This window comes from Salmo trutta, chromosome 26 (assembly GCF_901001165.1).
Source record: "Salmo trutta chromosome 26, fSalTru1.1, whole genome shotgun sequence".
NCBI classification, from domain to species: Eukaryota; Metazoa; Chordata; class Actinopteri; order Salmoniformes; family Salmonidae; genus Salmo; species Salmo trutta.
In genome coordinates this window covers 4,048,522-4,068,520 of record NC_042982.1, presented here as the reverse complement: position 1 = coordinate 4,068,520, position 19,999 = coordinate 4,048,522, and the positions used below count along the sequence as shown (strand labels likewise).

Below are 19,999 nucleotides of genomic sequence, written 5' to 3'. Positions count from 1 at the left end.
TGGCACTTACTACCATACCCCGTTCAAAAGCACTTCAATCTTTTGTCTCGCCCATTCACCCTCTGACAATCCATGTCTCAAGGCTTAAAAATCCTTCTTTAACCTGTCGCCATCTACACTGATTTAAAGTGGATTTAACAAGCGACATCAATAAGTGATCATAGCTTTCACCTGGTTAGTCTGTCATGGAAAGGGCAGGTGTTAACATTTTGTATACTCCATGTATAACTGTCACTGACTTTTATATTACACCCATTTACACGCGCTTAACTCAGGTCAGAATTAGGAGCTTTGGCGTGCCAGGCTAAACTTCCCTGCTGTTTTGGTCCAGTGGCTTTCACATAAGAGCCTGAAGCGAACCGGTGCACATGTACAGATATTGTGTGTGACAGCAGTCTAATCTTGCTCATTGCGGTACTGCTGTGCAAAGTCATTTCGCTGAATACCTTTAAGGCAACAACATCTGTAAACTTAAGGGTGTGCAGACAACTAAACAGTTACGACACTCAATGCAAAAGTGTATTCAGTTCAAGCACAGCATCACAATTGTGGAAAGAATTCAATAAAAACCAAAGCAGGGTCTAAATGTTATGGGCCAATCAAGGTTTGTTTATTTAAGAGACCGATGAGAAAATGGGGAGGGAGACATGAGGGAAAGACAAGTTTCTTTTGACTGTATTTGACCAAAATCATTCACACACACCCTTCCCATCCCATATTATACAACCACCCACACACAGAGCCCTGCTGTTCTCACTGCTCCCTGTCCTTTTAGCTTCAGTGGTCAGCCTTGTTCAAATGACTGAATGACAACCCGTGAGGAGCGATGCCTTGTCTTTAGAGAACACAAAACATCATTACGACATCAAATTAGGGCAATCAAGAGCTAAACCTTACGAAAGCTTACTAAAAAATAAAAAATACATTGCTCATCAGTAATTGGCACAAAGATTAAGAGCAATATAGCAAGAGAGATTGAACAATTACTCCCAATGTTCCCCCCCGTGTCAAACAAATGACTCAGAAAAAGAAATAACGCCAGTGATGAACTGAATACATAAACGAATCTATAATGACAAATCAAATGATGGGCAACACTTTGTGGTGGTCCCCATTACTAAACGGGATACTTCATGATTTGGGCAATGAGGTCCTTTATATACTTCTCCGGTCAGATGAACATGTGGATACCATTTTTATCATTTTTATGGCTCTGCGTGCAGTTTGAAGGAAGGTACTAACTACCACAGGCGTAATTGCTAACTAGCCTTAGTTAACGAATGCTCACGAAGCTACCCCCAACTTCCTTTATACTGGACACCGAGACATAAAAATGGTATCCCCAAGTTCATCTAACTCTGGGGAAGTAGATAAAGCGCCATTGCCAAAATCCTGAAGTATCCCTTCACATTTCGATAGAATACTGGGTGTGTATTACTAATTTCTTAGACAAATTCAACTGTAACTCAGAACACCTGCACAGGACAGAAAGCGAGGATGAGATGTTGCGCAAACAGATTTTATGAATACATGAGAAACATCCGAGGGGGGGGCAGCACATGTGAACAAAATTTGCGGGTGCCTTAGCCTTGCAGTTCTTCACGAGCAAATAAAACAGCCTTCCTCACCATCTGCTGCAGCAATAGCATCTGTCTAGCACTTGGACATGCAACCAAGAGCTGGCTCGCGTGTTCTGGGTGTTTCGTACAGAGAAATGTGGCAGCGAATGGGTCCGTTGCTAATAGTAAACGTTATAGTCAGCGGCTATGCATGTAGGAGAGGAATGTGTGGGTCAAACCAGCAATGCTACTTATGCACAGTGGTCAGCATGCGATGATTAAATGCATGTTTCATCACACTTGGAGAAGCAAAAGAGTTACAGCGAGGGGAAATTAGAAGCCTGTGCTATTCCTGGACATTTTATTATCACTGAGAGTAAAGAAAAAAAGACAAATAGGTGTTAATAGGCTCCGTTAATTCTCCATACATCACCAGTTGCTCTTGAACATCAATAAATATTTTGTGAAAAGTGTTTGCCATGTCACGACATCTTGGGTTGTTGTTGTTTCCTCTGGATAGCCAAGCTTGGGTTGGTTTATGCCAGGGCCAGAACTAAGGGGAGAAACGAATCAGAATGACAAGATGGAATAACATTCACATTGGGAAACGCATTCAGCAGGGCACATTGTGGAACGCTCAGATACACATAACGTAGGCTATTTCTAACAAACATGCGTCTTTGACGTAGCACAAGGACTGCCAGCAGCTCTATTCAGGACATTTCTATTGGCAATGTTCCACAACATGTGCCTAACTGAGCGTGGCCCCAGTGAGGTGACTTCATACAACAAGAAAATGGACAGAGTACTATACTTACCACTTATAGCTTCCTGGGCAAAGTACTTAACATCCATATCTGTGTCTGTGTCTAGTTTCTCCAGGACTGGTTTCACCTCTGTCTGCAGAGCACTGAGAAAAATGAAACGTTTCACACAGGGCACACATTTCCCACACACTCCCGTGCCATAATGGATTAGCTGACTGCAAGGAATTAAGGTTGGACATGGAGATCTGGGTCGTGTTCAGTAGACGCAAAACATACTATCACAGAATAACTCAAAATGAGCATCCTTACTGGAACAATTCGAGCAATAGCCTCATTAGTTTTATAATTTATGCTCCCGTTTTGTGCATACTGAACACAACCCTAATGTAGAGTGTGGTCAAGTCATCGGAGATGGTTGTTCAGGTAGGCCTGAACGAGATGAACGAGGGCTTTGTGGTGGACGTACTTGCTGTCCAGGACGGGGCCGATCTTCTGGAGGGACTTGGCCACATTGAAGCGCACGTTGGCCACTTGGTCGTTGGACATCTTGAGGACCACGGGCAGCATCTGCTTAGTGGTGATGTCCTGACCACAGACCTCAGACAGAGCCTGGGGTGGATGACATGGAAACCAACAATGCATAAACAAATGATCGTTAGACACAAGTGACTAAGTTACTCTGGATAAGAGCGTCTGATAAATGCCTAAAATATCAGATGTAAAATAATGATAAATGACCAGAATAAATGACTGGGACAGAAAGGTACCTGCTAAAAAAAAAGTATGATTGTTTTAGAAGTAAAATGTTGGCCAAAAATGACTTGGTTTAAACCCATCTGAGGTTTAAGGAGATCAGCCCTATACTACGAATCAGGTTAGACGCATAGTTACAAGCCTGCTTGAGCTGGCGGCAGCTACGTGATCAATATCCACCTTGGTAATATGACTAGCTTTATATAAAACCCGAGTAGATCTAGCTTCCATCTTCCACTTGTCAGGACTCACGTTGATGCAGAAGAGCGTGGTCATTCTGTGCAGGTAGTTGGGGTCGTTGGCCATGCCCAGCACCTTGGGTACGATGGTGTTCTGGGCCCACTCGGCTCCAAACTTCTCCACCAGCTTCATAAGGTTACAGGTGGCTGCCTCGCGTATAGCGTATACTGTCGAAAACACACACACACACACACACACACACACACACACACACACGCTTAGAGACATTGGCCTGTAGCACTAGATAAACTACTAGGCCTAATTCTATTTTTAGTAGTAGTTGTCAAGAAAAAAAAAAGGTCTGGGTTTTCCTTTACAAAACTATAATATTAATAGAACTAGGTGGACGTATTGACTAGTGTTCCTCAAATTAAATTGCGATCTAAAATGGTGCACAAAACTCAATTACACAGAGATGGACATATCCAAACTCTACAAGCGAGTAGGTCGTCAGTATAAAACATTGCTAGGATTCTTGGTTCTTTTGAGCGCTTTTCTAGCCATTTGGCAGCCATCTCTGGATTACTGTCAGTTTGTTTGTTATATAAACAAATAAATAACATGGAAGACTTCCCATTTGCATGGAAAACATGTCCATCAGTAATCATGGCTAAAGAGGCTAGTGACGGCAGAAATGCTCAAAACACTCAATTGTGCCCAGAATACAGTGACATAACATCTGGGTACACACAAGCCTGATTTCCTGATATTTGATACTAGATTTTGGACAGAGCGAGGGAGACCAGTGGGCCTGGGTAAAACACATTTCTAACCCACTGACAAACCTGGCCCTTTGGCTACTAATACGGCCATAAAGAGACTGCTAGAGAGAGCCTAGCTGGCGCTACAATGAGATATTAAACCTGTGCGTGACACTGGCCATGTCAGAAATCTGTCTGGGCAATTTCTTACTAAAACTACATACCGTGTACTAATCGTACGACTTTGAACGTACTGTTTAGTATAAATGTATGCAGTAAGCCACAAACTAGGCACACCCATCCTGAGAATGTCATCCAATGCTTAATTGCGCCGTTTCCCACAATTCTTTCATTTTGGTACAGCCCATCCTCTTATCAGCTGTTGTCAGACAAGTGGGTTTGAAAAGACGCTTCTCTTCCTTAAATGTGCAGCGAATTCTACTAGATGAAGCCAAAATGAGGACATCCTGGCATTTAAAAGCAACATCTTTATTGTTGAAATGTCATATAAACTTTCTTTACTGAACAAAAATCTAAAATTCAACATGTAAAGTGTTGGTCCCATGTTTCATGAGCTGAAATAGAAGATCACCAAGATTTTCCAAACACACAAAGCTTAATTCTTCAATTTTGTGCACAAATTTGTTTACGTCCCAGTTAGTGAGCATTTCTCCATTGCCAAGATAATCCATCCACCTGGCAGGTGAAGCAATAATATCTGTAATATCTTATACTTCACGGAGTCGTGGCTGAACGACGACATTATCAACATACAGCTGGCTGGTTATACACTATCGGCAGGATAGAACAGCATCGTCTGGTAAGACGGGGGGTGGGGGGGGGTGGACTATGCATATTTGTAAATAGCTGGTGGACAATGTCTAAGGAAGTTCAGGTTTTGCTCACCTGAGGTAGAGTATCTCATAATAAACTGTAGACCACACTACCTACCTAGAGAGTTTCTCTGTATTTTTCGTAGCTGTCTACATACCACCACAGACCGATGCTGGCACTAAGGCTGCACTCCGCCATAAGCAAACAGGAAACACTCATCCAGAGGCGGCGCTCCCAGTGGCTGGGGACTTTAATGCGTTTTACCAAATTTCTAACAGCATGTTAAAATGTGCAACCAGAGGGGGGAAAAAATATATAAAAACTCTAGACCACCTTTACTCCACACAGATGCATGCAAAGCGCTCCCTCGCCCTCTATTTGGCAAATGTGACAATTCTACCCTCCTGATTCCTGCTTACAAGCAAAAATGAAAGCAGGAAGCACCAGTGACTTGATCAATAAAAAAAAGGGGTCAGATGAAGCAGATTCTAAGCTACAGGACTGTTTTGCTAGCACAGACTGGAATATGTTCCGGGATTCTTCCAAAGGCATTGAGGAGTACACCACATCAGTCATTGACTTCATCAATAACTGCGTCGATGACGTCGTCCCCACAGGGACTGTACGTACATACTCCAACCAGAAGGGATGGATTACAGGCGACATCCGCACTGAACTAAAGGCCAGAGCTGCGGCTTTCAAGTAGCGGGACTCTAACACAGAAGCTTATAAGAAATCCTGCTAGGCCCTCTGACAAACCATCAACCAGGCAAAGCGTCAATACAGGACTAAGACCGAATCGTACTACTCCGGCTTTGACGCTCGTCGGATGTGGCAGGGATGGCAAACCATTACAGACTACAAAAGGAAGCACAGCCGAAAGCTGCCCAGTGACACGAGCCTACCAGAGGAGCTAAACTACTTCTATGCTCGCTTTGAGGCAAATAACACTGAAACATGCATGAGAGCACCAACTGTTCAGGATGACTGATCACGCTCTCCGCAGCCGATGTGAGTAAGACCTTTATACAGGTCAACATTCACAAGGCCAGACGGATTACCAGGACGTGTATTGCGAGCATGCTCTGACCAACTGGCAAGAGTCTTCACTGACATTTTCAACCTCTCCCTGTGAGTCTAATACCAACATGTTTTAAGCAGACCACCATATTCCCTGTGCCCAAGAACACTAAGGTCACCTGCCTAAATGACTACAGACCCATAGCACTCACGTCTGCAACCATGAAGTGCTTGAAAGGCTGGTCATGGCTCACATCAACACCATTATCCCAGAAACCCTAGACCCACTCCAATTTGCATACCACCCTAACCAATCCACAGACAATGCAATCTCTATTGCACTCCACACTGCCCTCTCCCACCTGGACAATAAAGGAACACCTATGTGAGAATGCTATTCATTGACTACAGCTCAGCGTTCCACACCATAGTGCCCTCAAAGCTCATCAATAAGCTAAGGACCCTGGGACTAAACACCTCCCTCTTCAACTGGATCCTGCACTTCCTGACAGGCCGCCCCAGGTGGTAAAGGGAGGTGACAACCCATCTGCCACGCTGATCCTCAACACGGAGGCCCCTCAGGGGTGCGTGCTCAGTCCCCTTCTGGACTCCCTGTTCATGACTGCACGGCTAGGCACGACTCCAACGCCATCATTAAATTTGCCAATGACAACAGTGGTAGGCCTGATCACCAAAGTGATAGCCTGTAGGGAGGGGGTCAGGGACCTGGCTGTGTGGTGCCAGGACAACAACCTCTCCCTCAACGTCATCAAGACAAAGGAGATGACTGTGGACTACAGGAAAAGGGGGACCGAGTACGCCCCATTCTCATTGACGGGCTGCAGTGGAGCAGATTGAGAGTGTCAAGTTCCTTGGCGTCCACATCACCAACAAACTAGAATGGTCCAAACCCACCAAAACACAAAAGATTTCGCATGGGTCCTCAAAAGGTTCTACAGCTGCACCATCGAGAGCATCCTGACTGGTTGCATCACCGCCTGGTATGGCAAATGCTCGGCCTCTGACCGCAAGGCACTAAAGAGGGCAGTGCGTACACCCCAGTACATCACTGGGGCAAAGCTTCCTGCCATCCAGGACCTGCATACCAGGAGGTGTCAGAGGAAGGCCCTAAAAAAAAAAAACTGTCAAAGACTCCAGCCACCCGTGTCATACTGTTCTCTCTGCTACCGCACGGAAAACGGTACCGGAGCGCCAAGTCTAGGTCCAAGAGAGTTCTAAACAGCTTCTACCCCCAAGCCATAAGGCCCCATGAACTTTAATCAAATAGCTACACAGACTATTTGAGTTGCGCCCCCCCCCCCCCCCCCAATTAACTGATTTCCTTATATCAATTGTAACTCCGTAAAATTGTTGAAATTGTCGCACTTATATTTTTATTCAGTATATTTAGCCTACTATTTAAAATGCAAGTACAGGTACTTGGACTGTGTCTGACAAATGTATAGGGAATGTTCAACTATTGAGCTGTCTGCATCCTGTTTCTTCTATTCTACAGCCATGATGGTTGTCCATAAAGCCAGAAGGGAAATAGGGGATGTGGTGATGTAAGGTAGATTGCATTATGCAGAGCGGAGAAAATGCCTCTTGACACTGACCATGGGTCAGTTTTGCATTTAGGAGGTTAGGATTTGGGGAGGAAATCCTGATCCTAGATCTGTAGCTTGGGAAAACTGTTGACCAGAGCTAAAGTCTTCCATGCGAGAAAATTAAGCAGGTTTTCTAAAGACAAACAGAACCTAGTCTAAACACTGAGGACAGCTCTCAGAAGACATTTATTTCTAAACAGGATTACTAAAGATGCACTCGAGCGATAGGCCAATAACAGATTCAATCTTGCTGTTCAAGGCTTTATAGACTGGTTGACTGACAATGTCACAAATATGACGAGCGCATCGAGTTGGCCGGAAGGTGAGAGTTATGATTGAATGGTCAGATAGTTTGTAACAATAACAAGAAGCTGGAGAGTGGAGAATCACAGGTGGCTCGTTGATAGCGTGTGTTGTTTTGACTGATGTTTCGCAGTGCTTCCCCCCTATAATCAAACTGGCACTCATTTAAAGCAGCCCCCATGTTTTAACACCCCCCCCCCCTCCATATTTGCCAGTTAATCACAGATAAAGTGCATTCAAAGTATTCAGACCCCCCCAAATAATTAAAGAGCAGCAGTAAAATAACAATAGCGAGGCTATATACAGGGGGTACCGGTACATAGTCAATGTGCAGGGGCACTGGTTAGTTGAGGTAATATTTCCATGTAGGTAGAGTTATTAAAGTGATTATGCATAGATAATAACAGAGTAGCAGCAGTGCAGAAGAGGGGGGGGGGCACTGCAAATAGTCTGGGTAGCCATTTGATTAGATGTTCAGGAGTCTTATGGCTTGGGGGTAGAAGCTGTTTAGAAGCCTCTTGGACATAGACTTGGCGCTCTGGTACTGCTTGCCGTGCGTTAGCACAACATTGAATTTAACTTCCTCAGCTAGAGAGGAGAGGGCAGGAGAGAAATTAAGGAGAGCGCATTTCCCTGGCCTCTCCCAGTCCAAGTCACTGGGTTCTTATCAGACCTTTGTCATTGGCACAGCCGTAAGGCTGAGAGCTGCAGCCTGACACGTCTCTCTCTCTCTCTCTCTCTCTCCCCAAACCACAGAGGATGCGGGGGAGGAGGGAAGCTGGAGAACAACTGCTAGCTTAGACAGCAGCATGGGACATGATCCGTCTGGGACGTGACCCACCTCTGTCCAATGTTGGTGTCCTTCTACTCCCACTGACTTATCTCACGGTGTGGACACAGAAGTCAAATGCATTGAACAGAGAGTGGTGTGTATTGGGGGGGGGGTTCTTACCGTGGTCAATGAGCCATGCCATGCAGAGGGTGTTCAGCTTTTCGTCGAAGAACTCCACTCCCTGGGGTAGAGATTAGAAGAGAATATATTTAGAAACAATTTTCAAATAAAATCCAAAGAAATAACATCCAAACATTACAGTGGAAGCAACACTACTACTGAAGAGTAATTGAAGGTATGCCACTTTCTACATAGAAATCACAAATAAAGCTAGCTGAATTACTTATACACTGCATAGCCATTTTTTACAATGATATTGGTGACCAGCACTTGGCCACCGTGCACTGCGGAACACACGCACGGCACAACTGCTCAAAAGTAGTGCACCATGTAGGGAATAGGCTGCAAGGGCTCTGGTCACAAATAGAGCACTATGTAGGGAATAGGGTGCCGTTTGGGACGCAGCCGAGGACTCACCAGCTGTCCGGCCAACAGGGGCATATACTCAATGATGGCCAGGCGGACCCTCCACTTGGCATCCTCGGCCAGCTCCACGATAGCAGGCAGCAGCGACTGGGAGAGCTGGCGGATGCCGATCACCTCGTTGACGCAGTCCAGGTTGGAGATGATGTTAAGGCGCACCTCAGGGCACTGCAGGGAGAAAGAGGAGGAAGGAGAAAAAGAGCAAGAGAGAGGGAAGAGAGGGATCTCTTGTATAAGTCGCTGGGGATAATTACATTTGGGAACATTACATTTCATATGTCCTTCAAGAATGAAAGCCATTTTATTTCAAGTGATCTTAAGTGGCAAAAATCTTTGCGACAGAAAATCTGAGCTATTGCTTATGCTTCCCCATCTGCTTGTAATGACGCCTTCCTTGGCTCCAATCGCAACATGACATTAGCAACAACGGCTAAAAGAATTGCCAAAGACATTCCGCTCGTTCCCAACTCATGCTGCCAGTCCCAGACCCCTGATTCTTAGCCTTCGAATGTGCAGACAGATGTCACATCAAGCTTTTTGTGAACCAAATAGGATACGACAGAGTTGGCAGCCAGCTGAGGGACCGTACAAATTCCAATAACTAAATATTTGGAGTAGAAATATTGAAGAAAACAGATTATTTTTATATTCGTGAGTCATTCGGGCTGTTTTGCACCTCTGTCTGTTTTGACTAATCCTTTATGACACTAACCCTGTCAACTCAGCGTTGGCTGCAAGGCAAACTAGAACATCTTTTAATAGTAAAGCTGCCATAGATGACAGCCAATCGTGTCTGTGTATTTGTGCACCTTTATTTTTTTTTGCAGGGCAGTTTGCGTCATCTACCCAAACCTTTCCACTCCAGTATCAATAAGCCACCAGATATACAGTGCCTTACAAATACCCCTTGACTTTTCCCACATTGTTACATTACAGCCGTATTCTAAAATGGATTAAATGAATACAAATCCTTAATCTACAAACAATACCCCATAATGACAAAGCAAAAACAGGCTAGAAATCTTTAAAAATGTAAAAAAAATTAAACAAACTTACACAAGCATTCAGACCATTTGCTATGAGACTTGAAACTGAGCTCAGATGCATCCAGTTTCTGTTGATCATCCTTGATTAGAGTCCACCTGTGCCAAATTCAATTGATTGAACATGATTTGGAAAGGCACACGCGTGTCTATATAAGATTCCAGAGTTGACAGTGCATGTCAGAGAAAAAAACCAAGCCATGAGGTTGAAACTGCATCCCTCCTAGAGCTCCAATACATTTTGAAAAAAATGTCCCAAAGAACACAGTGGCCTCCACCATTTTTAAACGGAAGTTTGGAACCACCAAGACTCTTCCTAGAGCTGGCCACCAGGGCAAATTGAGCAATCGGGGGAGAAGGTTCTTGGTCAGGGAGGTGACCAAGAACACGATGGTCACTGACAGAGCTTTAGAGTTCCTCTGTGGAGATGGGACAACCATCTCTGCAATACTCCACCAAATCAGACCTTGATGGTAGTGGCCAGACGGAAGCCACTCCTCAGTAAAAGGCACATGACAGCCCACTTGGAGCTCGCCAAAAGGCACCTAAAAAGACTCAGACCATGAGAAACAAGATTCTATGGTTTGATGAAACCAAGAATAAACTCTTTGGCCTGAATGCCAAGCGTCACGTCTGGAAGAAACCTGGCACCATCTCTACAGTGAAGGATGGTGGTGGCAGCATCATGCTGTGGAGATGTTTTTCAGCAGCAGGGACTGGGAGAATAGTCAGGATCGAGGCATAGATAAACGGAGAAAAGTAGAGAGAGATCCTATATGAAAACCTGCTCCAGAGTGCTCAGGATCTCCAACCGGGGTGAAGGTTCACCTTCCAACAAGACAACGACCCTAAGCACACAGCCAAGACAACGCAGGAGTGGCTTCGGGACAAGTCTCTGAATGTCCTCGAGTGGCCCAGCCAGAGCCCGAACTTGAACCCAATCTAACATCTCTGAAGAGACATGAAAATAGCTGTGCAGCGACAGTCCCCATCCAACCTGACAGAGCTTGAGAGGATCTACAGAGAAGAATGGGGAAAAACTCCCTAAATACAGGTGTGCCAAGCTTGTAGTGTCATACCCAAGAAGACTTGAGGCTGTAATCGCTGCCAAAGGTGCTTCAAACAAGTAGTGAATAAAGGGTCTGAATACTTATGTAAATGTAATTTCAGTTTTTTAATTTGAATATATTTGGAAACATTTATAAAAAAGTTATTTCTTTGTCATTGTGGGGTATTGTGTGTAGATTGATGAGAAAAAACTAACAATTTAATCAATTTTAGAATAAGGTGCAAAGTAACAAACTGCGGAAAAGGTCAAGGGGTCTGAATATTTTCCAAAGGAACTGTACGTAAATGTAGTCGGCTAGGTCTTACGTCATATGGATTTTGGCTGCGATACAGGCCACATTTAGGAAGGATATGTCAGAATGAAACCACACAGAATGAAAACCTCAAACAGCCCACCACCGCTACAACAAATGTCACCAGGAAAAAGATTCAAACCCTATCAGGGTCATCCCTTGGTTTATACTCGGGTAGGGAGCCAGCCAGGTACATCTGATCCTGAACAATAGCATTACAGGATATTAAGGGGGTGATCAGATCAGACTCCAAGTCCAACCAGTCCCTCCCAGTTTCAGCCTATTTTCTGCCATCAGGTGCCTAATGAATAGAACAAATAGGAGAAGTAGTGACCGGTGTTTACCTCGTCCTTGAGCTGAGCCAGGAACAGAGGCAGCAGGTGCTCCACTGTGTTGTCTTTGCCCAGGATAGTGGACAGGCCCATGATGACAGAGGCCAGGGCAGACTTCACATGCTGGTTGGTGTCAGACACCAGTTCCTGTCAGGAGAGAAAGAGAGTCAGACATTTCAGTGGACAGGGACAGCAAATCAAGTATACTGCTCAAAAAAATAAAGGGAACACTTAAACAACACAATGCAACTCCAAGTCAATCACACTTCTGTGAAATCAAACTGTCCACTTAGGAAGCAACACTGATTGACAATAAATTTCACATGCTGTTGTGCAAATGGAATAGACAACAGGTGGAAATTCTAGGCAATTAGAAAGACACCCCCAATAAAGGAGTGGTTTTGCAGGTGGGGACCACAGACCACTTCTCAGTTCCTACGCTTCCTGGCTGATGTTTTGGTCACTTTTGAATGCTGGCGGTGCTTTCACTCTAGTGGTAGCATGAGACGGAGTCTACAACCCACACAAGTGGCTCAGGTAGTGCAGCTCATCCAGGATGGAACATCAATGCGAGCTGTGGCAAGAAGGTTTGCTGTGTCTGTCAGCGTAGTGTCCAGAGCATGGAGGCGCTACCAGGAGACAGGCCAGTACATCAGGAGACATGGAAGAGGCCATAGGAGGGCAACAACCCAGCAGCAGGACCGCTACCTCCGCCTTTGTGCAAGGAGGAGCAGGAGAAGCACTGCCAGAGCCCTGCAAAATGACCTCCAGCAGGCCACAAATGTGCATGTGTCTGCTCAAATGGTCAGAAACAGACTCCATGAGGGTGGTATGAGGGCCCAACGTCCACAGGTGGGGGTTGTGCTGACAGCCCAACACCGTGCAGGACGTTTGGCATTTGCCAGAGAACACCAAGACTGGCAAATTCGCCACTGGTGCCCTGTGCTCTTCACAGATGAAAGCAGGTTCACACTGAGCACATGTGACACTCTGGAGACGCCGTGGAGAACGTTCTGCTGCCTGCAACATCCTCCAGCATGACAGATTGGCAGTGGGTCAGTCATGGTGTGGGGTGGCATTTCTTTGGGGGGCCGCACAGCCCTCCATGTGCTTGCCAGAGGTAGCCTGACTGCCATTAGGTACCGAGATGAGATCCTCAGACCCCTTGTGAGGCCATATACTGGTGCGGTTGGCCCTGGGTTCCTCCTAATGCAAGACAATGCTAGACCTCATGTGGCTGGAGTGTGTCAGCAGTTCCTGCAAGAGGAAGGCATTGATGCTATGGACTGGCCCGCCCGTTCCCCAGACCTGAATCCAATTGAGCACATCTGGGACATCATGTCTCGCTCCATCCACCAATGCCACGTTGCACCACAGACTGTCCAGGAGTTGGCAGATGCTTTAGTCCAGGTCTGGGAGGAGATCCCTCAGGAGACCATCCGCCACCTCATCAGGAGCATGCCCAGGCGTTGTAGGGAGGTCATACAGGCACGTGGAGGCCACACACACTACTGAGCCTCATTTTGACTTGTTTTAAGGACATTACATCAAAGTTGGATCAGCCTGTAGTGTGGTTTTCCACTTTAATTTTGTGTGTGACTCCAAATCCAGACCTCCATGGGTTGATAAATTGGATTTCCATTGATTATTTTTGTGTGATTTTGTTGTCAGCACATTCAACTATGTAAAGAAAAGTATTTAATAAGATTATTTCATTCATTCAGATCTAGGATGTGTTATTTTAGTGTTCCCTTTATTTTTTTGAGCAGTGTATTTTCAAATAGGGCAATATTATTGTTACATTGATATTTCCCTCCGGAGAAAAGTGGCACAGAAAAAAAAGTTAGAGAAGCACTATGACAATGTTCCTCAAGAGGCGTATACAGTCAACATCCTGCCCATAGAATACGGTGCTGTTGTGGACAAGGTAAGTGCAAACTAGCCTCTGTGTTGAAATGAATGATCTGTTTACGCAAGCTGACTCGGCGCTGTGAAGCGTACTGTGCTCTACAGACCAGGCATTTACACTATATACACACACACACAAAAGTGCTGTGTGTGGACACCCCTTCAAAATTAGTGGATCTGGCCATTTCAGCCACACCCGTTGCTGACAAGTGTATAAAATCGACCACACAGCCATGCAATCTCCATAGACAAACATTGATAGTAGAATGGCCGACTGAAGAGCTCAGTGACTTTCAACATGGCACCGTCACAGGATGCCACCTTTCCAGCCAGTCTATTCGTCAAATTTCTGCCCTACTTGAGCTTCCCGGTCAACTGTAAATGCTGTTATTGTGAAGTGGAAATGAACAACAGCTCAGCCGAAGTGGTAGGCCACACAAGCTCACAGAATGGGACTGCAGAGTGCTGAAGCTCATAGAAATTGTCGTCCTCGGTTGCAACACTCACTACAGAGTTGCAAACTGCCTCTGTTCGTCAGGAGCTTCATGAAATGGGTTTCCATGGCCGAGCAGCCACACACAAGCCTAAGCCCACCATACGCAATGCCAAGCATCGGCGTGGAATGGTGTAAAGCTCACCGCTATTGGACTCTGGAGCAGTGGAAACTCGTTCTCTGGAGTAAGGAATTAAGCTTCACCATCTGGCAGTCCGATAGACTAATCTGGTTTTGGCGGATGCCAGGAGACCGCTACCTGCCCAAATGCACAGTGCCAACTGTAAAGTTTGGTGGAGGAGGAACATGGTTTAGGGCTGTTTCATGGTTTGGGCTAGGCACATTAGTTCTAGTGAAGGGAAATCTTAACGCTACAGCATTCTGTGCCTCCAACTTTGTGGCAACAGTTTGGGGAAGGCCCTTGCCTGTTTCAGCATGACAATGCCCCTATGTACAAGGCAAGGCCCATACAGAAATGATTTGTCTAGATCAGTGTGGAAGAACTTGACTAGCCTGCACAGAGCCCTGACCTCAACCCCATCAAACACCTTTGGGATTAATTGTAACACCGACCGCGAGCCAGACATAATCCCCCAATATCAGTGCCCGACCTCACTAATGTTCTTGTGGCTAAATGAAAGCAACTCCCCGCAGCAGTGTTCCAACATCTAGTGGAAAGCCTTCCCAGAAGAGTGGAGGCTGTTATAGCAGCAAAGGGGAGGGGCCAACTTCATATTAATGCCCATGATTTTAGAATGAGATATTTGACGAGCAGTGTCCATATACTTTTGGTCATTTAGTGTATTTCCGCAGGTTCTTATTTTCTCAATTGCTTTCATGAAAACAGTTTGGCATTTATCCGACATGGGTTAATAGCTGCACCTAGCTCATATACTGTATTACAGTCATATTTGGACCAGCTTTAAATAACAGTTAATAAGGACTTGGGATTTGACTAAAGATGGTATAGGCTAAAATGTTACTTTTGTATTTTATGCTGGAGTTGTTCCTAGAAGAGCTGTTATTTCCCAAAAATATATATTTCCTAAACAAAAGGGATGTGACTTAAACTCAGGAACCAACCAGTGCGTTCCAACACAGACAGTGAATAGGAGTTGTGTGGTGATTTGGTTGACATTTTTAAATACAACATTGCCCCCTGCTGTCCAAAGACTATACTGAGCTCAAGTCCTCATCTCTTCACAAGCCCCAACTACAATGCATAATATCCTCCCAGTTCACATATAGAAAGTACGGCCTAAAACAGGTTAATCAGTTTAACACTCATGCTAGAAATTGATTTGTGGGTGTCTAAAAATATCCACTGCCTGCGCATATGCACTTCTGAACAAGATAATTTGCTTAACTTGTGTTATTGTCGAGACTTCAGAACACATGACTGTTCGCCTAAAGCACGACAGCTCGGTAAAAAATAAATTTGTTGAAAAAAGCTTTTTTAATTGCCCCTTTGTAAGTCATGGGTGCTCGGAGTTACTTCCATCAAGTGAGAAATTGACAGGTCAAAGAAACCAGGACAAGCTAGCGGAATAAAAGAGGGATAAAGTGAACAGTGGCTGTTTTTTTATACCTTGACACAGGGAAGAATGTGAGTCATGATGATAGTCTCTCTGCTGTCTTCTGGAAGGTTCTCACAGAACTCTGAGGAAAGAAATGGGGTTTATAAATACTGTGGTCTATTAGACGGTAAAAGCTTCTCATTCAAACAGTTATTTTTTTTATTTCAATAGAGCCTTTCTTTGACTGGCGGATATAGTCCATACACTCACCCTTGACCTTGTTGGCGGCGGCGGCTCGGACCTCAGCCTCGCAGTCCTTTAGCAGGTTCTGGAAGGCTGGGACCAGGTCGTTCTTGGTGATCTCTGGGCCCACCGCTTTCTGGAGCTGTGGAATGAGTGACATGGCAATTAACATCCACCACTAAACCTTTGTGTGAGACTCCATGACCAACACACTCAACTGATGGGATTCAGGTTGGGAACACACATAGGCTACAAAGTCCATGGTGGCATGGGGGAAAGTGCACAAAACTATTTGCCATTGCCAGGCTTTAATTTGTGTGCAAGTTTCCTGCGAACTGTTATATTGGATGAGGGAACTTCTACTCATACCACAGACATAGCAATTACCATCCAGCAGGCATCTCCATCTACGGCTCTGACATGATCCCACCTTCAAACTTTGCTCTGAGATTTGCTGATCAACACACTAAACTAATGGGATTTCAGGTCGGGAACACAGGCTACCAAAGACCATGGTGGTGAGGGGGAAAACGGTAGAAAACCTTTCAGTAAGTGTGGTGCACAAACAAATGGGTGCAAGGTTGCCTGAAAGCTTTTACATTGATTGACTGAACTTCTACAACATATTATTGAACAGTGGCAATATGTCTCATTTTATACTAAATGACAACAGAAGGTCATATGGGTTAGCAATCAATGTGTTAGTGTAATGAAGTTAAGTGGCAATGAGGACATTAAGAATGTTCTACGCTGGGGGACTAAGGACATTACAGGCCCCCATAAATGTCCTGCTATCCATGTCCACTCTACTTTCCCCCTGCAGCATTGTATTACCTAAGTTCAATACAGTAAAGCAACGGAAAATAAACGCCTAGACTAAAATGACAGCAAAAATAATGCAAATAACTCTGACAAATTAGAATGTTCTCCTTTCCTTTTTTTTCTACAAATGGGCATACTAAAAACGACTAAAATAACACTTTTAAAGTGACCACTTGTGAAGCATTGAATGTCGTCCCCCATTTCTTCCGTTCCAGGTTGGGTAAAGCAGCAAATATTTTCGAGGCATTATGGCTACATGCAGCATATCAATGTTTCCACATGCTCACTTCAGAAAACTTGTCAGCCACCATGTAGCGGACCCTCCAGGACTTGTCCTCAGCAGCCTGGCGCAGGGTGGGCATCACCAGCGTCTCCAGGTCCTCCTGGGGCAGCAGCGTGGCGATGCTCACACAAGCTTCCACGGCCAGCAGGCGCACTGAGTCCTACAGGCAGGGGGACAATGGGATTATTTCTCATTCTGTGCCAATTTAATAAAATACTGTAGCAAACTATAGAAATGCATAGAGTGAACACTCAATCCCCCATTGGACGGATTTTATGGCGTAACTGCTGAGGCGTTGGGGTTAACAATAGCTAGACACGGTTTTGAGTCCCAGGTGGGGCTACCTACTGAATTCGCTGAAATATTCATCCATCCCCATTCAAAGACAGCTAATATGTATGGCCATGTTATTTCTATTGGCCAGTCGATTTAGGAATTGTGTGGTAGAACTCCAGGCACTTCCCACCGCAATGTCACAGAACGCCCCGTGCGCTTGTAGAGTACATGTATGTACCTGCTCATCAGAGGCCAGCGCGGTGAAGAGGGAGATGATGTCACTCTTGACATAGTCCAGCTCCAGAACCTTGGCGAATTCCCCAAGCTTGGAGGCTGCGGCGCGGCGCACCATGGGAGTATCATCTGAGCACAGAGTTCGGAAATGCCTGTGGAGAGAACATGCCACCCACCATCAAACTCATTGTATCTCCTCTACAGAAAAAGAGTAGCTAAACATCCCGATCTGATTGACTTGGGACTGGAAGGCTAGTATGTGACTGCAGGAGATGGGGGCATGGGACCCCTGATATGAGACAAATTAATGTCTGCAATTCTAATATTATGCTCCCAGTGATTATTGGGGGACACAAATAATAGACCATATTTCAATCGCTAATCAGGTCTAAGCTGATATAGCTACTCACTGGCGAATTTCAGCCTTGACGGTGCTGGACACGCGGGGGTAGCAGACGCTGAACAGGCCACAGGCAGAGGTGCGGGAGGTGAACCAGTCACCACTGGCCAGCCTCTTCACCAGGGGCTCAAAGTGCACCTCCAGGTCCACAGGCGAGTGCTCCTGGGAGATCTTACGCAGAGACTCCACCGCCTTGTCTCGCACCACCGTTTCCTCCACGGTAGCCAGGCTCTCCAGCGGCGGCTGTTGAAAGACACAGGGGCATAAGTATGCGTATGTAGAGTAGTTGACTGGATATGTTGAGATGGGTGTCTATGCATGGGTTAACTCTAAAATTGTGTTGTAAGGTCTATATGTTGAATATCTGTATGCATCTTATATGCTCAATGCCAAATTTTGTTTTTAACAGATACGTACCAGCAGACAGTGAACATATTCAGGGCCTCCCACCAGCATGGTGAAGTTGCCCAGCTGCTCAGCCAAGGCAAGAAGCACCTCATCCTCATCATAGATGGTGTCTACAAGAGGTCAGGTGTTAAACATAATTGAAAGAGTGGGGGCACGGGGGATTGGCATGACAGCACTATTAGATAGATGAATTCTACTGACTTCAACACATGCTATCTCAGAACAATTTCCAGCAAAGTGCCTATGTTGATGCTGGTTGTACAATGTCCTGTGAATCTCTAAAGAGTGTTGACTCAGTCAGAATTATCAGCCTTTCACACATCTTGACTCATGAGGATGGCTGTAACTGGGGACTTAAGGTGAGGACATACCTGTGAGGAAGGGGAGGAGTTCAGTGCGGGTCCTCTCCACTCCAAGGGCCAATGCGATGGTAGACAGCTTTTTGATACTGTTCAGTCGCAGCTTGGAAAGTAAACAATGCCAGATGATGTTATGACATGAAACTTACAAGAGAGGCCACCATTAGCCATAAAAAGATTCTTCGCATTTCAGTGAGGCCAACTATGAAGACTATTTCAGATGTGAGCGTTTCAGAGAAGAGAAATGTATTCCCTTTTAGGTGCCTTCCGACAAACATAACTTTTCTCTAGAGTATAGATAATGTGTGTGTTTTGTAATGCTTTCAGACACCAAAGCAAGATGCAGATATATTACATAACTAACCATGTCAGTAGTTACCCAACTAACGTTAACTAGTTAGTTACAACATGAAAATAATGATCATCTCATTACCATTAGCAGGGCGGAGCTGGATGACTATCAGGTACATGAAGGAAGGAAGCTATGTAGTTAGCAGCTATATACATATCTGAGCTTACTAATTAACGTACAGTAACGTTGTGTACATTGTACATTTTAATACTTCAATAACAAACAAGTAGCTAGGTTAATTTACAAGTTAACATGCGAATTGGAGCTAGATAGCTAACGTTAATTAGTTCGCTGCTAACTACTGACTGTAGCCTAGATAGCCCGGCACACTAACTAGCTAAACAAGTGGCCCAGTAGTAACTAGCTAACGTTAGCTAGCACCAGTTACTTTTACACCCCGCAAATAACTAGTTAGTTAGCTACACATTTTTGACAGTAACTAAATACGACATGCAGCTATTCCGTTTGATATTTATCACACCATGTAACACGCTATAGCCAGCTAACGTTAGCCAGACTGGGTGCGACGGGCTGAGATTTCATGAACAGGCCAAGAGGCCTAACGTTAGCTAACGATCCTTTTTGAAATCTGACATGTTTAAGTAAAATAAATACCACCAATATAATATCCCAAACGAACGTCTTATAATCAGAGCATCGGTGATTACCTGCACATCCTCATTACGAAGCTCGTCAATGAGCACCGCGATGGGGTAGAGAGAATCGTCTCCATCAGCTCCTGCCATTTTGGATTTATGTTGCATTAAGCGAAAAGCGATTCACTACGGGGTTTCTTATAAACAACCACC

The 19,999-nt window shown here is 45.0% G+C and overlaps 1 protein-coding gene across 1 annotated transcript; it reads right to left on the bottom strand.

The window, feature by feature from the left end:
* Nucleotides 1–584: 584 nt before the first annotated feature.
* On the bottom strand, nucleotides 585–19,985 carry ppp2r1bb (protein phosphatase 2, regulatory subunit A, beta b). Its single transcript, XM_029714435.1, has 15 exons — nucleotides 19,859–19,985; nucleotides 18,851–18,941; nucleotides 18,489–18,589; nucleotides 18,082–18,314; nucleotides 17,676–17,823; nucleotides 17,166–17,321; nucleotides 16,084–16,198; nucleotides 15,885–15,955; nucleotides 11,908–12,042; nucleotides 9,154–9,327; nucleotides 8,737–8,797; nucleotides 3,332–3,486; nucleotides 2,793–2,935; nucleotides 2,378–2,469; nucleotides 585–2,112 (listed from the first exon to the last, which is right to left on the bottom strand). The coding sequence occupies exons 1-15, from the start codon at nucleotides 19,952–19,954 to the stop codon at nucleotides 2,096–2,098; spliced, it is 1,788 nt and encodes a 595-aa protein (XP_029570295.1). The 5' UTR covers nucleotides 19,955–19,985; the 3' UTR covers nucleotides 585–2,095.
* Between the last annotated feature and the right edge of the window lie 14 nt (nucleotides 19,986–19,999).

Excerpts from the sequence above, each read along its gene's own strand:
- ppp2r1bb (XM_029714435.1), bottom strand. The coding sequence starts at position 19,954 with ATGCAACATAAATCCAAAATGGCAGGAGCTGATGGAGACGATTCTCTC. Across the intron at positions 17,322-17,675 it reads CGCTGGCCTCTGATGAGCAG|GACTCAGTGCGCCTGCTGGC; the intron begins GTACATACATGT and ends CCCTGCCTGTAG. Across the intron at positions 2,936-3,331 it reads CCACGCTCTTCTGCATCAAC|GCTCTGTCTGAGGTCTGTGG; the intron begins GTGAGTCCTGAC and ends CATCCACCCCAG.